Genomic DNA, 20,333 nt, shown 5'->3' on the forward strand with positions numbered 1-20,333 from the left:
ACTGTAAGATCTGTTTTAGTTTCAAGTAATGTCAGATCACGATTGTCTTGAAGAGTATTGTGCAGACTGTGCATGCTTTTCTAACATTTTGTCCAGCACCATCCTTTTAATTTTAGAATATGCATGCATCTCTCCACAGTCCACAATTGAACTGGTCTTCACCCCAGTTTGATAAGCAGCGAAGCGCTTGCAGATATGTGAAGACGGTGAGATCATGAAAGAGTACAACTCACAAAGCTCAGCAAGCTGTGGCCAACTATGAGGCATGTGATGTACTAGACCAGGCAATTTCTAGGAAATAGCAGCCACAGCTTTCTCTATAGGAAATAAACATATAGACCCAGTTATACAGAAGGGAAATATCATTTCAGAGCAGGGGTGGTTTGTGTTCAGCACAATCAAAGTGTGGTTGAAGCAACTGCTGACATCTGCTGACTTTGTTTGTTTTTTTTTATCTGAGAGGACAGTTTCAAAGTTCAGACTAGTTGAACAGCTTCTGCTTTGACTAGTGAAAATAAACTGCTAAACCTATTTTAATATTGGAAGTCATACACACAACATAACTCATTGGGCACTTAAGGTATGTATTATCATAAGTCTGGGAGTTTTCTTTAATAATGTACATTAAATATGTACCAGATCATTCCATCTACATCTTTGTTTCATCATGTCCTCCGAATTATCTAGTCCATTGCTCTGCCAGTAATCCTCAATGTGCTCATTCTTCAGGCCTTGTACAGATACATTTTCCTAACAAGGAAATTAAGCTTGACTGATGCAAATTACAGCCCTTCACTGGGCATGCGTGGACCATCTATGCTATACTAAGTACAGGATCCAACAGTTGGGAATAGATATACCATATAGGGAATAGGTTTAATGCCTGTGTGGAATTAACATACAGTACAGGGAACCATGCTTCAAACATGGCATTTAGATTTACAGTGCATAGAAACAGTGTGCAGTTTTCATAGATTTATTAGAAAAATAAAATGTGTACTTTGTACATTAAATAAAAGATGATTCAGACTGCACAAACTTAAGCAACCTCTCAAGCAATTTCCAAAATAAAGTGAAATTGCTGTAGAAAAAGAAAATCAAAATATTCAAACTCTTTCACTCGTGGAAAGTTATCTTTCCAATTTCCCATTTATTTCCTCACATCACCCATTGCCATCTTCTAACGGTTTCCATTGGAAACAATGGAATCTTTGAGCATGTGTCCCATTTTACGTGGTTCAGGATAAACAGTCTCTTGAGTCCAACAATTTCACCTGATTAACAGGGCCAAGGTCGCCCCAATCCCAGCAAATCCAGCAACTGCCATCAGTGTGTTCCTCACTGTGGACTCTGGGTCCGTTACCCGAAAGAAATCCACAAAACCATCCTAAAAAGAGGGAAAATAAGTTAGATTTAGACAGGACTGAGCATGCACCCTTTGTTGCACAACGGATTGGTTATGCAACTGACCCCCTCACTTGCTCATACCATAATACATAAAACAGTTTTATGACTCACCCATGAATTGTTGTTGATCAGCCATTCCCGTTGGTCATTAAGGAGATACGTGGAGATTTCGTGGCCCACCAATCGTACACACTGGTCCCTGTCCTTCTTCTTCAGGCACTGACACACAACTGCCCCAAAGGCCACCAGGCTGGCAATGCGACCCCAGTTTGTGGTACCATCACTGAAGAGGCTCTTTGCTACCGAACTCATGAAACTCATGTCATCTCCTCGTTCATCCAGCTCGAGTTTGTTTATCATACCTTTAAAGAAGAAAAACACATGTCAGAAATCACCCATAATTAATTAATTATGCATGCAAGGTTACGTATCATGAATTAATGTAACTGCACCGAGTAACTGTTACCTGCATGCATGTGCATTCATACACATATATATATATATATATATATATACATATACACACACACACACTGTAACGTTAGATAACTTATCAGTAGAATTGGCACGGCCTCGTCTCTGCCGTCTGGGTGAACTACCTACCATTATATAAGTATCGGTGTTTTTCAATGACGTCCTCCACAACTCTTTGCATGGTTGAATGGGCTTCGCTTTGCTTCCTGCGTGGTTGAGATACACTTACGAAGTCCACTAGGAAACTGCTGATAAGATGTCTTGTGTCCTGTTCGAAGACCTCGTCCCCCGCGGAACAACTAGACAGGTCGATCTCACCGTCCAGCTCCGGCGTACACGGTAGAGAGCCCTCGTCGTTGTCGCCGAGGTCATTTTTTGAGACAAGATGTGACAGAAGATGTGATGTGAATTTCTTAGGCCGCTGTGGCGTCTCGCTGGTGACGACGGTCCCGTGTTGAGTGTCCCTGGTCATCTGAAACGAGGGATTTCCTGCGCCATAGTGCATGGGCCCTTCCACGACTCCGGTAACGACTCCATTTTGAGCAGGGATGAGAAAATGCTCGACGATTGAGGCCCGTTTCGACCACTTCGCCGAAAAATTCATCATGGTTGTCGACTATGAAAGTTTACCTCAAACTAAAAGTGAAACTATAGTACAATATGACTTCGTTGGTAGCTTAGCTTGTGAGAAAGAGGGACAAAAAAATCTTAGGCTGAGCTGTATCCCATGGCGGACAAAAACTGCAACGGAAGTGAAGCCGTTGACGTAGTGTATTTGTATTATGTATATGGGCGGAACCAGAGCTGACGTCACGTCAGTAAACGCCTCCTTCGCAGCGCCATGCCTCTTCCGCTGGAATAGGCAAATAAACTAAAGTCAATATAAAATATTATGGAGATTTGTGACAATTTGTACATCGATGTCTGCATACAGTGTGTACATCAATAGTCACAAATCATGTCCAGCGGATTCCTGTGCATTAAACGATAGTTTTCATATATTTGTTGTATAATTTATTTACCATTACTAAGTTGTTTGGATTCTTGCTAGACAACTAGTGGACTTTTATAGATTACTTTGTTTTTATGTGTAACTTGTAACTGCCATTAAACTAATTATACATTTCCACAAACCTTATGTAACTAAACTAATAAAATGCATTGATTAACTATTGTCTGCAATAATGCTAGGATGTTTAATTCATTTTTTGGTGAAATTTGTGTGCCATTTATATTTCTTCATTATACATATTGACTCCTTATTGCTGTTAAAATAGTGATGTCAAACAATAGGACTGTTGTTTGTAAAACAGTGCAGAAGCTGCAGGAATCCAATCTCGCACATGACTTTGCTACCCCCTAGTGGTAATTATACAAGTATACACCATGTATGTCACTTATGTCTGCCAAATGCAGAGCCCCTTTTCCCCTAACTGAGCACCCAAAAAATGGATGGAAAAGGCTGGCTGGAGGGTGACGTTTATAAAATACACTTGTTTTGATACTAACCACTATACTATAGTCATATAGTGACTATAGCAATGATTGTCAGTCAAACAAAAACAGCAACTAAATAATTCTTATTCATGTAAAAGTTTATTTCAAATACTGACAAAAATCCTCTCACCTACTCCCACACAACCAAAACATTCTAAGTACTCTTGGTACTTTCTGATGTCTTTAAAAATCAATCCTATGTTCTCCACACAGACATCCTATCCTGTAAACCCCCTTTGTGAAGCAAGGGTGCCCCTGATATCCCTGCAGTTGTCTTGGGCTAGGATGCAATATAGTAATTACGCAATAAGAGAACACATGAAAAAAAATCCTTACTTTATAGGCAAAACAACAAGAAAACAGTTAAGGTAAAAGCAGCACAAAGTACTTTAGAACAAGGGTTCCCAAACCTTTCAGGCCGCAACCCCCCAAAATAATCATATTTGATCTTGGGACTCCCTACCAACCATGACAAGCACTTGGAATTGAGGTGAAAGAGTTGAGGCATTGTATTTAGTTTGACTCTGTATCACAGCACAGATACATAATATTTAACAATTTGGCAATGTTTTTAATAGTATAGTTTGTTGGTTACTTGATTTAGTAATGGTCTTATCTTTTCCTTTTAGAGGTATTAAAAAGGTCTTAAAAGTCATCAACTTTAGAAAATGTGCAGATACCCTGTATACACTTATACTGTATGTTGGTTAGTTACGTTTACTGTTGAGTGAGAAAACAATCATCTGGGGACTCCCCCCAGTTTGGGAACCATTGCTTTTAGAGCACACAGCCATCATTTAAATTTGTATACATTCTGGCACATGTTTGAACAGGAGACACATTGTGTCACGGTATTTAAACATACCCTACTATATCCCTCTCATCGAATTGCTCTGTACAAAGCCAGTGCAGTATTTTTCAAGAACTCCTGTCCTGTGTCTGTGTGTGTAATAACCCAGCATCTACTGATATACTTTTCATTAGCTTTAAGCTTGCTATTAAGTTTTTTTCAACAATGAATTCAAATTCAAGAGTGAAAATTCAAAATATGGATAGAATTTCCTTTCATGTTTTCCAATGTCTTGAGCTGAAATTTAATTGACCCTGCCACAGAAACTTTTAAACAGATATTCAGAGAAGAGGGTCAGATTGTTAGCATTATTCAGGACAGGTGTTCTTTACAGAGCGTCGTCTCTTAGATTTGTCATCGACTGAATCAGCAGCATTTACACATATATATATATCCATATTATACAGATTCACAGAGCCTCTGCAGTACAAATATAACAGATAAACAAATGTTCAACTAAAAGGAGAGAGGAACCACTGAATCACAGAAATACCTCAGGCCATGAAATTAGTGGAAAGCAGGTGAGAAATAATTGATACACACAAATCTCTCTCCCCTAAAGTGTAGTTACAATGGCTAGTAACAGGGGGAAACAGTGCATTCATACAACTCCAGCACAAGCACACTCAAATGTCAGTTTCTCTGACAATTTGACACATTCCAGAGTCTCAATGAGAAAAATATGTTTCATTTTTCAACCAGGAGGATGCATGCATCGTATTGTCTAGAGTAGACTACATGGTGGAGTGTGTACGTTTTTGATCATTCCCTGAAGCACTAACACAAGTAGGAGAATTTGCATTACCTTTGCATTCTAGTTCAGCTCTAATCAGAATGCAGAAATTCACCCAAGTGTGGTTCCTACCTCTTTCAGAGGGTGAACCACAACAGGTGTGAAGTGACCTAACCACACACTCACACTTTGCCCCCTCTCCTCATGCCATGATATCCCTTTCCTCTTTGCCAAGTCTAGGAGTAAGCACATCTTGCAAGCATGCAGTGCCCCAATTTAAGCCCAGTGATGATCTTAGGAGCTGTGTTGATACCTGACGTTATCAGGTTACCTGCCATTTACTCTATGACACCAGTGAGATCATAGATTTCTGTTTGTTTAGCCTGTCATTATGGGAGAATGATTTGCCGTTTAGCAGGACACTAGAGGCATCCAACCTTATCCAGAGAGACACTTCTAGCTAGAGTAACAGGGAACCAACTGAGAGCCATTACTAGTTAGTGTTTAGCATAGGAACACAATCTATCAGTAGCATGGACATGGCTTAATGGTTGTGATATACTATGGATAACCAAAAGCCAAATAAACAGCCCTGTGAAAAGAAATAAAAGAAAAAATATATATTTACACAAACTTAAACTTAATGAATGGTGCATGAATCTCTCTACAAATCTTTTAGGCTTGTGGTTAACTCACCCTGTGATGCAACTCAACCACTAAACAAAGACTTAACAGAGATTGACATAATTCCCAGCCTTTAAATTGATACAAGGATATATTCTGCTGGCTCTTGCCCAGGGCAACATACAGAACAGCGTGTATGTGGATTGTCAAGACAGCAAGAGTGAAGGAAGAAAGCGTGACCATGAGCTTTCCAGGAGCTTGCATGGTTGCTTAACTTGCTTTAATACATCCTATAACTTGGGGCACCCACTCCACTCCGTCCAAAAATGTGTTGGGTTTTGTTTGTCATATGTTACAATCATGCAGCATATTTATAGAGAAAATAAGCAATGGGAGTCAAGAATTAAAGCAACATGAATCCCTTTTGGTTGAGCTGTAGCAGACCACCCCAGGATTTCTTTCAACAAAATAACCGAAAGACAGGATAAGATGAAGCCTTGATTCAGTTTTCCACATTTGTCTGATACAATTTCAGTGAACGCTTCCTAAAAGATAGGTAGTGTAGTCAACCCTTAAAGATTTGGTATGCAAGCAATTGTTCACAAACATCTATCCCACCACTAGCAATAATGGAGGGGTTAACAGTAACACGACTGCTGAGGAAAACGGCGCAATCATGGTTCCTAACTCCCTTAACATACACACATTTTGGTGTCATTTAGGATGCAAAAAAATCACTCTTTTTTACATTATACAAAGTGCATTAACTCACCCCATCCAACACGCTGCCTGATGAAACACATCTACCAGGATGCATCTTGGAACACAGAAAACCCAAGACATAAAGGAGGTGGCAGAACAGAGTGTGCAAGGGAGGGCAGAGATGTGTGCGGTGAGAAGGTATAGGATATTGCAGCCATGGGAGCCACTAAACCTCCAACCCTCCCACCCCACCTCACCCATATACAAGCAAATGGAGTTTAACTTATACAGCTCTGTCTGATGTGTTAAAGCCAAGTGTTGTCTGAAGATGAACAAGGAAGGGTTAGATGAAGGTGGACATCTTGGGGAAACAGGTGTGTGTGTGTGTGTGTGTGTGTGTGTGGGGGGGGGGGTCGTTCTCTGTGAGCCCCGGGTGTGGGGGAGTCGTTTACAAGTTGACTGAGGCTAGCCGGCTAGCTTGCTGGTTACCAAGGATGACTTCCTCTGAGGCAGATCTTGAGGGGTGGGAATGTGGTCCCCAGTCACCAAGTTCTTGTCAGGCCCCGCCACAGGCAGCTGCTTGTTCTTCATCTTAGCCTTAGCCATGTTGTAGTCTCCCGAGTCAAAGTACTTTTGCTGGATAGGAAGAGAAAGACAAGACAAACTCATATCCTTAAAGAGACCTGAGGTAGTTGTTTCTGTCAAAAACCAAAGCAGGTGTGTTTTCTGTCGGGATGCACACGCAGATTGGACACACCAACGGACCGACATGTGGACGAACATGCACTGCTCTGTGCTTGCGGTTAGGGTTTGAGGTCATTTTATTCTGTAATATTGAAAATATTTTTTTCTCATCATCATAATTCCAATTTTGTATATATTCTGTATAGTCTAGTCTACCATCCAGGATGTAATTTAGTTCACAATTCCCCCAGCTCACTTACTTGGCCTCAGTTACTACATTTGATGTCACTGTCTATCATTACATTCCTGGATATTTAATGAAGTGCAACGCTTTGATTAGTGCAATAATGTTTGGATGGAAAGTATTGACAATATGTGCACAGCAGCCATTTTGCGCCGTCATCATACTCAGTTGGGAAACCCCACCCTGTCGTCACCCTGTATTATCTAAGAGAAAAATGGCATTCATGCAAGTGAATATGGTCAATGGTCTCCTAGGTAGGGCTCTGTGATCACAGTTATGGACTACAATGGAAACAAGCCTTTTAGCATAGCTTTTTTTTACTGTACTATCGCACTGTTTACACGCTTGTTAATAAAGCATTCAACCAATGTTAACAATCAAATCAAGATTAAAGAAAATGTCGTACACATAATTGTGTTTTAGCACTTAACATATAAATACAAATTGCATTTCTGTTTGTCTTTTAAGCTTCATAAACAAATTGCACAAGGTAACTTCAAATAACTTGAAGTGACATTTAATAACTTTATACTAAAAACTAAAAGAAAACTGAAATAGACACTCTACAAGCTCACAACACATACATCTGCTATTTACATAGTGGTATGGGATTATGATCATTATGATGATTATCTAAAAATTTTGATTCTCTGCAATTATGTAATAATTGTGACAGGCCCATATCATCGTCACGTACCCCTTTTTGTAGTCTCTTCATAAGGAAGTCAGACCCTCCAGGCTTCTGGCCCAGGCTGGGGTACTTGGCCTTGAGTTTGGCCTCCTCAACTTTTACTGGGTTACCATTTTTCTCTTGAGAGTCCTGTAGAAACAAGAGCAAACCAACATATGTATAAATTATTACTACATTTAATTTCATGACTGTGCCCTGTAAACTTAAACACAAAATAACAGCATTGCTGGAACCTGAAAACCATTCATCACAACGACAAACGGCTTAAATGAATAGCTTAAATATAATAGTGTGCTGCAAGCGATACTGTACCACATCAAAATGCAACAACCCCCAGTTAAGATGACTACCAACAGGTTCACTTCACATTCATTGCGATTCAAGCTCTGGGTAAACTCTACTATTGGCGCTATAAACGGCTCTGCAGGCTCTTTTTCCAGTAAATCTCAAGATTACTACTACTACTACTTATCTGTAAATAATGTGTACAGGTTATTCCATGTCTAACATACATGTTTTTTATATTGTTGCTACTGCCAGCATGGTAACATGGTCAAACTGGTCGGGCAACTGTCGTATCTGAAAGTAGGGAAGGAAAGCAGAGGTAAAGTAGGTTAATGGGACACACCTTGTTTGGGTCTACAGTCTCAGTTATGGAAGTCAAAATTGCATACAAAAGTTCAGTGAGCATACACCAAATACCATTCAGCATGCATAGACATACACTCCACTATATAAAGGTCACCAGGGCTTGGATAATGTGAATCAGGACACAGAAACCACTATCCAGATTCCCATTGGGAGGGCTGCCTAACCTGCCTTGGATTCATGATGAGAAATGTATGGGCCACTATGTTCAGCCCCTAGCAGAGAAATTGTGGAGCGAGCAGACCATTATACAAAATTGCTGTTTGCATTAACAAGATATGATGTTGCCTATTTTGCAGATATTGGTTTTCAAGAAATGGTCATTCTTTGAAGGTACCCAAAAGGATAGCGATCCTACAGCATTTTGCATTACTACAGTAATGCAACCAGCGCGACAGTATCTATTTTTTTCTCCAAATGTATAGTATGAGTATTAGTGACCAAGGTTATCAACAAGACCTTCTCAACCCACAGGGAAACCTGTCAGCACCCTCGTCGGGAAACGGTACGATATTATTTGACAGTAGCCAAACTAGCCTACGTCTCTGGATAATGCAGCAGCAGAACATTAAAAAAGCAACTGCCAGAAACGAAATGGGGGCATGCAGTCTTACTGCGGTTGATGCCACTGGTTCCTGAGGTACCGATTAATTTCAAATGGTATATTCTAAGCATCATTGCTGTTGTTATGACAGTATAGTCTGATATATTGGAATGCGTAGTTAGTTACATGTTACAATGCAGCTGTTGACAGGATATACCAAACAATGAGGCCCAACCTGCTGTGGAAAAGCAAACCAATGACAAACCAAGAGGCAATGGGGAAACAAAGCGAATCAAACAAATGCTTTGAATAACATACGCGACACACGATTCCCTGGTTATTGAATGGCTAATTCAATACTATAGTACTACTGTTCGCGAGCCCTGCCCCTGACCACTCAGCAGAAGGCAAACACTTCACTTGTGCTAGCTAGTTAGCAACATCTAGCTAACATGCTCAGAGGCTATGTGCTAACAAATACTGCCTCTGCTCTTACATCAAAACCCACCTGTTTTTCGTCCTCATAGTCCACCTGAGTGTCTGAGTCCAGGTTTTCTGACGACATTGTGTTAATGTGACGGACAAGTAGATGTCCCGGCTTGCAGAAAAAAATAACCCGCAAAGAAATGGATAATTCTCTGCTCAGCTCAACTCCAGTACCTGTGGTAAAGCAACCCTCCTTTTCTCATGAACACTACTGACTGCTTGCTCCTCAACAAAAATGGCGAAAGGATTTGTGACATCACCACTAGGGATTTCCCGGTTGTGGTAGACATTTACAGTAACCAATAACAAAACGGAGGCGACAGAAGAAGCCTATGAAAACAGCCAATGAAATACCAGGTGAGAGTACGATCATACTACGCAAACCACACTAGCACCTCGCAGATGAGTACCGAGGCTGCACGAGCACCCATTATTGTATGAATAAAAATAGCAGTCAGTGCCTTAAACTGTGTTTAGGGGGGGGGGGTGTACATTGATAATGTTTGTAAACATTGGAGTAAAACTACTGTCATGAGCGTCATGTGAATATCAATATGGCTAGAGTAAAACATACGTATCACATGTAGATTTATGACGGGGAAAGAATCATCGTATTTTCCATTCCATATTCTACAAAAATGAAAAATGTGAATGTATAACTTTATTAAATGTACAAATCACTAACAGGCTGCCAGACTGGGGCTTCTTCACCACCGGTTACTCACACCGGCAGTCCGGCACCACCACCACCGCCCCACACCCAGTCGTACAACGGTGTCTCGCATCGAAAATAGCAGATCTACACGATCTACAATAGCAGATCGTCAAGTTTGTGGGCTTCTTGTAGATCGGCTATTTTCGGCGCGTTAACCTTGCACAGTGGGCGGGTTCAGGTGGAGCTTCGTGCCTTTTGATTGGCTGTTTTTCGTTAAGAGGGACGGTCACGTCTACGGTCACATTATGTTCACTCATGTCAATCAAATAGACAGCGGGAAGTTCGGGAACTTTCTCACTATTCCACGGTTTACTTAAATGCTTGCTAGCTGCGGTACATTTAATAAAACACCATCGTATAGTTGTCATGTAAGTATGAGATTAATTTCCCATTGCTAGTATAACAATAAAGTGACACGCGAACGTAATTGACATTTATTTACCATTGAGTGATATATATATATCACTCAATTTAAAATAGTCTTGCGTGGCCGCGTGGGAGTAATCAATGTTAAGTTTATGTAGCTGGTTAGCTAAATGTGAAATTAGCTAGCTAGCATTTGTGTCTTGAATTAGCTAATGTAGTGGTTCCCAAACCTTTTCATGCCAAGGACCCTCAAATTGACACTTATTAGCCTGCGGACTCCCATTTGAAAAGTTATACCAGAGATCTTTTTTTATGGCTCTAGCACTATAGCAGTGATTCTCAACCATTTTAATTTCAATGACCCCCAGATTGACCGCCATTTAATAGCATTTTTATCTCTGGGACCCCGATTTATATTGTTAACCCATTACCCAATGTTAACTCTGAGAGTGTGTACAAATTTCGGGTCCTTTTGGTTCCATTTGTACACACACTCTCAGAGTTAAATTAACATTGAGTTACAGTTTTACAGACCTAGAGGGTCCATTTGGTTCCATTTGTACACTCAGAGTTAGAGGGTTACAGACCGGCCGGGACCATTTGTTTCCAACTATCTATCATTTAGTTGGGACCGTGAACCCTGGAACTTCCTCAAGGACCCCTGTGAGTCCCTGGACCCCACTTTGAGATGATGATCTAATGAATTGACTAATTCAGATGAATGCTGAATTGCTGATTCAATTATTGAATCAGCATCGGCATTTAATAGTCAATTCAATATAATATAATATAATTCAATATAATTTAAATCAATCATATTATTTTGGTACCATGCAGTAACTTGAGCAGGTTTTCATTTTTCATTAAGCAGTGTCAATTGAGACAACTGGCGGCAGTCTACTGTTTATCATAACCATGGCATGTGCAGTGAAACAGGTTTGTATTTAAGTACAAGCCACAAGCATGTTTAAACTGATTAACGGAGTTAGTGTGTGATTATGGATTTTTGCAATTTTGACCTGGACTTATCATTCAATCTGTGAATATTTTGTACTCCTCCAGAGAACTCAAATAATACCAAATGTGGTTGCCACAGAACAGCAATCCTTGGTTGTTGTAAAGAAACTTCTGGCAATTGCAGTCTCCAGCATAACCTACCTCAGGGGGCTCTTCCCAGAGTCAGCTTATGGGAACAAATATGTTGGAGGTAAGCTGTATGACTAGCAGGAGACAGCCAACCGCAAGCCAAATTCTGTTCTATTATAATAAAATATATGTTAGCCCTGATGATTAGCTCAGTTATATCAGTATAGTTAACTAGAAGCTCGACCCGCCTGTGGCGGGTCAGTATCTTTGCCCACTAACTGTGTGTTTTCCATGCTTTGTGTTTGTGCCTGCGTGCCGAAACGCGTTAATTTATCTAGTCTAGGTGGATTGCTGCTGCATTGTTTTCATGAAATAAAGAAACTCAAACTTTATACAAGAGAGTGCGGATATTCCCTTTTTCCATTGTTTTCCATGGTTGGCAGGTTGTGTTGTTATTCTTCCGGTCTAAATGCTTCAAATTGTTTCTAACAAGCTCCTTATTTCCCTTTTCCTCATGCAGAGCAGAAAGTGATGATTCTCAGGGAGCAGCGAAGCTGTCCTGGTGCTACTCAGATTGTTCAATGGTCAGTATCCCAAAAAGTTCCCCATGAGTGTGGAAGTCCTAATTATTAGACCAGTGGTTTTGTTTAGAAATGATACACTTAATTGGTGTATAATAACTGGTTAATAGCCAGTTCGTAGGCATGAGTGAATAATATTGTCAGGAAAATTTATTTATTTCCCCGTTGTTAGTGATATAGTTATTTATATGGAATGGACCCAGCATTTCTGCAGAGCTTCTTTAGTTCATGTTATTATTCATGTTAGTGGGCAGTTGGGGAATTACCTTGGTTTTGTTCAGTTTAAGTTAACCAAAATAAAGATGTGTTGTTTGAACTTTATTATTGGAGGATTTGGCACTGGAGGATGTCTGAATACCCTTCAGTAAAGAAATTGCAGCCATTGTCTATTATTGTTTGTTATAACCTACACTCAAAATACTATACATCTATTTAAAATGTACCTGGAGGCAATACGCCCATATCATATACAGTATGTAGTAAAGGGGGAAATTAAAACCATGCCAATTTGTTTAGTTGATGAATGAACTTTGTAGTTGTAGTTACTAGTTACCTTTCTTAAAAGGTTGACTTTTGGATCAAAACTTTGCTCTTCAATTCATGTTGTTATTTTTTAAAGGCCAGGCTCTCTTAGGTCACATTACCACCTAATACTTCGGTAGACTCGATGCGAATGGGCTTCATTTCCTTTATTTGCTGCGGCTTGCATTCCTACCTGCACCGAATCGAAATCAAGTGCGATTGGAAGAGAAGCGAAACCCCTGTTTTTGGGTGGAGTAGAATGTGGTTCTTTGCTGCGCATTAGGATTCGAATGAGCCTTCACACCTGCCAAATGAAGCGAACTTTAGGACAATGTGCAGCAGGATTCGTTTTAATCGCAGTAAAGCTTTCTGGTGTGAATGTCACCTTAGTGTTATGCCTTTAGTTTAGACACACACACAGTCACACACACACGTGAGGATGTCAGCATGGGTTCAGTGTTGATTAGTTGTATTTCATTTCTTCAGGTTGCAGGGAAGCTTTGATGCCCTTCAGAGAAAATATGTAAGTCAGTTACCCCTTTAAATATTATCTTTTAATTATGAAATGTTCTTCAAACTGGCAAAACATTCAAAATACTGTATATTCTCAATTATTTGTTTTGACTGTTAACACACATTTCCTTGCTTTTTGACCAGCTGCGAGCAATTGTCCTGTCTGTGAGTATTATCATTGACAAATTATGTTAGTCCATTATGGAATTCAATACAGTGGGCTAATGTTTTCTCTTTTCATCACATTCTAGATATACACCGATCCAGAGAAACCACAGGTACTTCCACAGCATCTGTTTGCATTTATGAATGCTTTGCACCAAATTAACAACCAGATTAGAATAGAATAGAATCTTATTGTTCATCTTTACGTTGGTCTGTCTTTTTTACTTTTAGAAGGTGACAGAATGCTACCAGTTTAAGATTCAATACACTGAAAATGGACCCAAGATCGACTTTGAAAGGTACAATTATGTGTGTGTGTGTGTGTGTCTAGTTGAAGACAGATGTCAAGGAATAGTTAGTAAGGTCACTATTAAGCAACACTACAGGTATACACTTGATAGCATACAGGTGTGCTCAAAGCTGCTTATAAGATGCCTCTTGTTAATCAGATAAATCTTTATAGCAAAAAAAAGACCATCACATTGTGGTTGTTTACCTACCAATGTTGCAGCTTCTTGATAGCTTCTCAAGCCAGGAATGTGCCAGTATCAGTTAGTGGTTGGTGATTTTGTTAATTTACTGCCCTGCTTCCTCCTAACCTCAGCGAAAACAATAAAAAGACAGTGACAATGCCATGCGCCAACACTATGAAGGCCAGCATATTGCTTGTGAGAAAGCTCTACACCTTGATGCAGAACCTGGGTCCCCTGCCAGACAACGTCTGTCTCAATATGAAGCTGTCCTACTATGATGATGGTACAACATACATATGTACAGTATACACACGTACACACAACTTTCTTGCAATATAATACCCCAAAGCAGAGTCTTAAGAGTTAATTGTTACACTCAGTTACATTGTTCAGGTATTTAAATCAAATCAAAATAAGTTACATATAGTACCCCTGTCCTGGGGAGAATTTGTGTCAAACCGATTGTCTGCTTGTACAGTATGGTTTGTTTTGTCTTAGTCACCCCACTAGCCTACCAGCCACCAGGCTTCAAGGAGGGCGACAGTGACAACATGGAGTTTGAGAATGAGCCAGTCAAGCTGACCCTGGGCGAAGTGGTCACCCCATTCCACACTCTGAAGGTTGATTTGACCACAGAGAGACAGAGAGTTGAGCAGGTGAGCAGATGGAGCGAGTGTATCATAAGTGTAAGTTTGCAATGTATTAGATTACAGAACATGTCTGGTATGGCCATGTTATGAGACAAGTAAGACGCGCAAACGCGTGAAGCGAACGCAGCTCGTAAATTGCAATAACAACAATTAGAATAAATTACGTACTTTTTTTTTCTTTTTAGTTAGTAATTTTTTTAAAGTTTTCTACTGTGTGTGTGTGTGTGTGTGTGCTACAGCTGCGCCCTCTGGTGGCGGGCGGGTGGTGTCACAGCGGGACAGACACACACAGACATGATCTGCGTTCGCAATTAGTACTGTATCTACACTATACAGTTAGCATGGACAGTTGCCACCCAGTTCAACAATATTGTAGCATATTATATCATTGCTATACACAACGGATTGATGGGTGATTTCCAAAATGCACTATTACTTAATGTGTTTCATCAGCAAATAGCAGTTGGTAAGACTAGAACATGTCATAAACATCACATATTTAATGACCACATACCTATTGTATACAATACACCTACAGTACTTACGTGTGATCAAAAATAAAACAAAAAAAATGTAAGGTACAAAGGAAGATTTAACACATTTTGTCTCTCCCAGCAAATAAAACATAATTTTCCTCAGCCATTTGTTTATACTTTATGTGACTTCAACAGGGTGCCGAGAGACTTCTGATTAATAGCAGTCATGCAAGTAAGACCCCGGAGGGTTATTTTGATTGACATTGATTGGTCTGCTGTTCACAGGTGGAGGAGGAGCAGGCTGTGACTGTGAGGGACACGAGTGAAGGTGTGGAGAACACCGTCAATGTGAATTCATACTTGGACAACACTGGTAAATGTTCTATGTATTTCTCTTTCATCTGTAACACTGTGGTTTGGCTTTAGCGATTTTCTTTATACAAAACTTCCTTGAATGTATGAATGTTTACATTTTTATCATGGATTACTCCTGAGGAATAAAACTGCTAACTCTAGCAGTGTAAAAGTTAGAACTCTACCCATTAAAATATGAAGACCACTTTGTAATAATTTGTTGTACTTTAAGTTGATGTCAAGGTGAAGGCCTTATAAATCCTTAAAATTTGCTATTATAATTTTTTTAGAAATCCAACTGAGCTGTCGGGAGACAATTCTGTACCCACCAGAGGTGGGTACACCACAGGTGGGTGTTACAATACACACACACACACACACACACATAGTGCAGTCTATTTAATTATTGATCCATTGTGATTACCACGTACATTTAAATCTTGTACAATTTCCACTCTAAAATAGTCATATTACCGTAAAACCTCAAAATCCATTCAAGACAAATTGTATTTGGAAATGGAAAATGTGTAGGAAGTACAAACGGAGTGTAAACCTAAATGTTAGGTGTGTTGTCGTAATTTGGCATCAGTCGTTTAATAATGATAACAGACTGACCAAAATGTTACAAATGGTTACAACCTGAAGCTGGGCAGGCAGCTCTTATGTATTGGATATGAGGGTCTCTCCAGAGAGTTGTCATGGTAATACTCAGCATCTATCCCCTCTCAGGGCTGTCACGATCATTACACTTTACTTGATGATAATTGTCTTACAAATAATTGCGATTAACAATTTAATGGTACATCTTCTAGGCTTTGTAAACCAAAAAAATCCAATAAAATGAAATGAAATAATGTACTACAGTCAAAAGAGGCCATATGTAATAATAAATTATTGAATCAATCAAGGTTTGTTTTAACACGTTGACGGTATAAGCACGCTATTTAATCCAATATCCAATGCTGCCGGGATTGTTTAATTACCTTTGGAGCATACGCCGAAGTATTTGTGTCTTTGATCCGTGAAAAACACTAGTAAACACTCCCAGCATTTGTTATTGAGCCGACAAAAAAGCCACTTCCTTGATCCGGGTCACAGACAAAGAGCAAAGCGAGCCAAGTAGATTGTCTCTACCCCCTCGTTCACTTTGTATTGGAAGCCCTTGTAAGCCGGCGGATGTTTGTTTTCCGGTTACGTCATCATAACACGACCGCCCCACAATGTCCGCGACAAATCCGGATTTTTATCATAATAATCAAACGGCGAATTAAACACAAAAAATAGCAGGTTTAGCGTGTTAGGCGTGGCTACAACATAGATTAAATAATTTAAAGTGTTAAATACAACGCATTGTGAGATTGTAGATCTGCTATTTCCATTATTAATGAGAATGTTTAAAGTGTATGAAAATGTTTCAACAGATGAATGTAAAATTCATTGATTATGCAAAAATAATTGCAATTATCTCAATTAATTGCCGAATTATGTAATAATTGTGACTGGCCTTCTCTCAGATTGATACTTTGGTGAACATAACCTCTGCTCTGGAGGTGGGCATCACGAAGACCAGGAGTGGGAGAGTCATCAAGTCGAACATGGTCTGTTAACCTCAAAGTACTCAACAATAACTAGTTATTGTTGCTGTCGGGTGTAAAATGTGTGGACTGTATGTCCAAAGACCCTTCCTTTATTTGTTATTTACAACAAAAAAACTATTTAAAATAGTGAAAATAGCCAATCAACAAGCGAAATGCGATGCAATGTGAGCTTGTAGTAGATCTGCTATTTTCACTACTTTAGTGCGACACTCTGATGATGAAGTAGTAGGGCATTACTTTACAGGGGAGGGGCTGCATAAAAATGTGAAACAGGCACACAGTTTCTGCCCAACAGAAATGTTATACTGTTGATAGTAAAAGGACTTAAACACTGCAATGATGTACTAATTCAATACTGAAGTATCGAATTAGCTGCAGAATGTAGTAATTATTTTTGGTACAATACCATATAATATTTGTATTGATTTCATCCCTTTATTTCATTTCATTATTTCATCAACATTTTGAGTATTGTTTCATACTTTTTGAGTCTTGTTGTAATATCCCTTTGATTTCTTTTCAAAAGCTGTGTGTATTGACTTTAGAATAGATCAATACATTTCTGGTACATGGCGTATCTGGGGTACACACTAACTTCAAATTGTGTTAAGAGAAAACACGTTTATGTGGAATGGTTATTATGAAAATATCCCAATGAAAGATTATATCAAAACACAGTGTGTTAAGCGAGTTTTGATGAAGATAATGATAAAATATTGTGAAGATAAATTGCTCTTTCCAAAGGTAATATAACAGATTAAATACAATACAAAGTTGATGATCTCAATAAATTAGTCATACAGTACTATCACACTGGTCTATATGGTGCATAACAATGTCAAGGGGAGGGGTGAAGGCAGACAGTATATAAAAAAGAATGATGCATTGTCTCATGTTAGTATCTCAAAGAAAGCTGATGACTCACCATTGTTGTGTTGCAGGGGAAGAAACCCACCAAAGAGGTACAAAAGACTGCCAAAAAGATCTCTCCCATCAAGGAGGTGAGAAATCGTGAAATACATTTTGTATTCTACGCCAGTGGTTTTCAACCCTTTTCATATCAAGTACCATTATTTATTCAGCATTCCATGCTGTATTGATGTTGGTACCATAGGCGAGATAACAGGCAAACGTTGATCAAAATCACTTTACAATTACTTTACATTCTCTAGCCTAATTGTGTAGACTTCTTGTAAATTAAGTAATGCAGATGTTTAACAATAATTTAACTTGAGAGCGTAAAATGAAACCAACTAGACCTGTAGCAGACCCGTCTGGAACAATGTGAAGTCCAACTGATGAAAAATAAAAACAAAGCCCAAAACACGTAATCAATATAAACAAATACATTTCCACATGACCAATAAGAAGTGCATACCCACATGAGAAAGTACCAACCACAACAATAAAATGACAGACAAACCAACAACCATAAAATTACATTCCAGCTAGATGCTATTAACAGGTGCCCTTCCCAGGTGTTGACAGGTATTGCCCACCTGCCCCTGGCAGGTAAATCAGATTTCCGGGCGGGTGGAGTTCTGGGGGGTGCTTTCAGGTTGCCCAACCGGGCAAGTGCTCGGCACTCACTTTGCTCCATTTGGTGGTCCGTCCATCCATCCCGTTCCTCAAACAATGTTAACGTTCATCCTTTCCGTCCATTTCAAACACATGACAAGCAAACATTTCCTCCCAACTCACGGTGGGCTGGCTTTATCTGTCATTAGGCCTCAGTCTGTGAGTGTATTCCGGTGCACAACCTTTCAAAATAAAATCCTTTCCGTCCCTGGGTCTGTTACAGTCCATTTGGTGTCATTTTACGCTCTCAAGAGTTACAATATCTAATAAGGGTCCATTTGGTTACCAACTCTCCATCATTTAGCTGTAGACCACCTGGAACCCCCTCATGGACCACTGGTTGAAAACCACTGTTCTACGCTAATGAACTGTCGCTTATCACTACCATATCAAGTTGTTCATCATGACCATGTCATCGCTGTACTTTAAGTAGGATTTCATTTCAGATTTGCTGTAGCCAATAGCCATAGACTGTAAAACAAATCAACTCCATTTGCTAATTTATGAGTCAAGAACGAAGTGCATCTGTACTATACCTGTATATACTGTAATTATGTTCATTAATCATATCACACATGTACCCTTTGTTTTGTCCTATTATTTGACTAAAGTTTCTCTTACACTGTATTTCCTCTGCTCTTTGCAGATGTGTCCGTTCAAGTACCCCAACAGCCAGGAGGAGGTCTTGCCCTCCTCAAAGCCAAAGAAACGCAAATTCAGTGAACCCAAGGAACCCTATGACATCTAACCCCGCAGTACTGTTGAAATGTAATGTTTTTTTATTATACATTTTTATGCCACTTTTATTTCAACAAGTGGTGTTATTATTTGGAAAGGGAATACCACATTCAGTGTGAAAACGTTCAGACTCTGATTCGGCAATGATTTCACTGTCCATCGATGACACCCAACCCCGCAGTACTGTTACATTGGAATGTTGTTGTTTTCCTTTTTGTGATTGTTTCGAAAGGGTGAAAATGTTCCGGCTCTGTTTGGGCTATTATATTTAACTGTCCATATGAGATTGTTTACTTGTAATATTGGTATTTTACTTTGCATGGATTTGCCTGCCTTTCTTTACGTGTTATACTTTATACTTTTGCATTATAATTGTGTTGATATTGCGTTTTTGAAATACCGTAGTAATTTGGGGAATAGAAATAAATGCACATTATCAACTCAACTCTTGAGTAGCTCAGTGATAAAAACCTCTTATACACCTGCATTTATGTTAAGGTTGTAAAAAATAAATAAGCCATACATACTATACCTGTGTATACAGTATATACCTGTATCTCGTACGACAATAAGAAAAACAGCTGATCTACAATAGCTTGCAGTGTGTTACATTGCAAAGTGTTTTGAGCTTGAAGATCTTCTGTTATTGCTATTTTTGAAAAAATAAGGTTTGCCCAAAATAAGACGCCAGCGTTAAGGTGGTTGCACTCTGGTGTGTTTTTTTCACTGCGTTTTGCGGATCCGAAAGTATAGTAGTAGGCTATAACTAGCTGTCAGCCTGTCACCAACACCCCACTAGACAGCTGCAGTGGAAAACTGATCAAATCGACCCGGTAGGGAAAAAAACTACGGACGAAATATTCAGTAGCAATGTGCATACCGGTCTATGATTGACAAAGTGAGGTTGATTCTTTTGTTTCGCTCCGATATTTTC

General features: G+C 39.4%; 3 protein-coding genes across 3 annotated transcripts; 1 reads left to right on the top strand and 2 right to left on the bottom strand.

The window, feature by feature from the left end:
- Positions 1-960: 960 nt before the first annotated feature.
- On the bottom strand, positions 961-2,644 carry mcl1b (MCL1 apoptosis regulator, BCL2 family member b). The gene is made up of 3 exons (XM_083760279.1): positions 2,011-2,644; positions 1,519-1,769; positions 961-1,387 (listed from the first exon to the last, which is right to left on the bottom strand). The coding sequence occupies exons 1-3, from the start codon at positions 2,486-2,488 to the stop codon at positions 1,271-1,273; spliced, it is 846 nt and encodes a 281-aa protein (XP_083616405.1). The 5' UTR covers positions 2,489-2,644; the 3' UTR covers positions 961-1,270.
- Positions 2,645-3,458: 814 nt separating this feature from the next.
- ensab (endosulfine alpha b) lies at positions 3,459-9,804 on the bottom strand. The gene is made up of 3 exons (XM_083760449.1): positions 9,607-9,804; positions 7,913-8,035; positions 3,459-6,923 (listed from the first exon to the last, which is right to left on the bottom strand). The coding sequence occupies exons 1-3, from the start codon at positions 9,661-9,663 to the stop codon at positions 6,753-6,755; spliced, it is 351 nt and encodes a 116-aa protein (XP_083616575.1). The 5' UTR covers positions 9,664-9,804; the 3' UTR covers positions 3,459-6,752.
- Positions 9,805-9,891: 87 nt separating this feature from the next.
- hormad1 (HORMA domain containing 1) lies at positions 9,892-19,409 on the top strand (the record flags this gene model as incomplete). The annotated part of the gene is made up of 14 exons (XM_083762161.1): positions 9,892-9,941; positions 11,728-11,872; positions 12,272-12,335; positions 13,341-13,377; positions 13,512-13,532; positions 13,619-13,645; positions 13,764-13,831; positions 14,137-14,288; positions 14,504-14,661; positions 15,417-15,504; positions 15,776-15,834; positions 17,000-17,083; positions 18,025-18,084; positions 19,308-19,409. Exons 1-14 carry the CDS (start codon positions 9,930-9,932, stop codon positions 19,407-19,409), a joined length of 1,077 nt encoding a protein of 358 aa, XP_083618287.1. The 5' UTR covers positions 9,892-9,929.
- Between the last annotated feature and the right edge of the window lie 924 nt (positions 19,410-20,333).

The sequence above is a fragment of the Protomyctophum parallelum genome (assembly GCF_964188405.1).
Source record: "Protomyctophum parallelum genome assembly, chromosome: 3".
Taxonomy (NCBI): domain Eukaryota; kingdom Metazoa; phylum Chordata; class Actinopteri; order Myctophiformes; family Myctophidae; genus Protomyctophum; species Protomyctophum parallelum.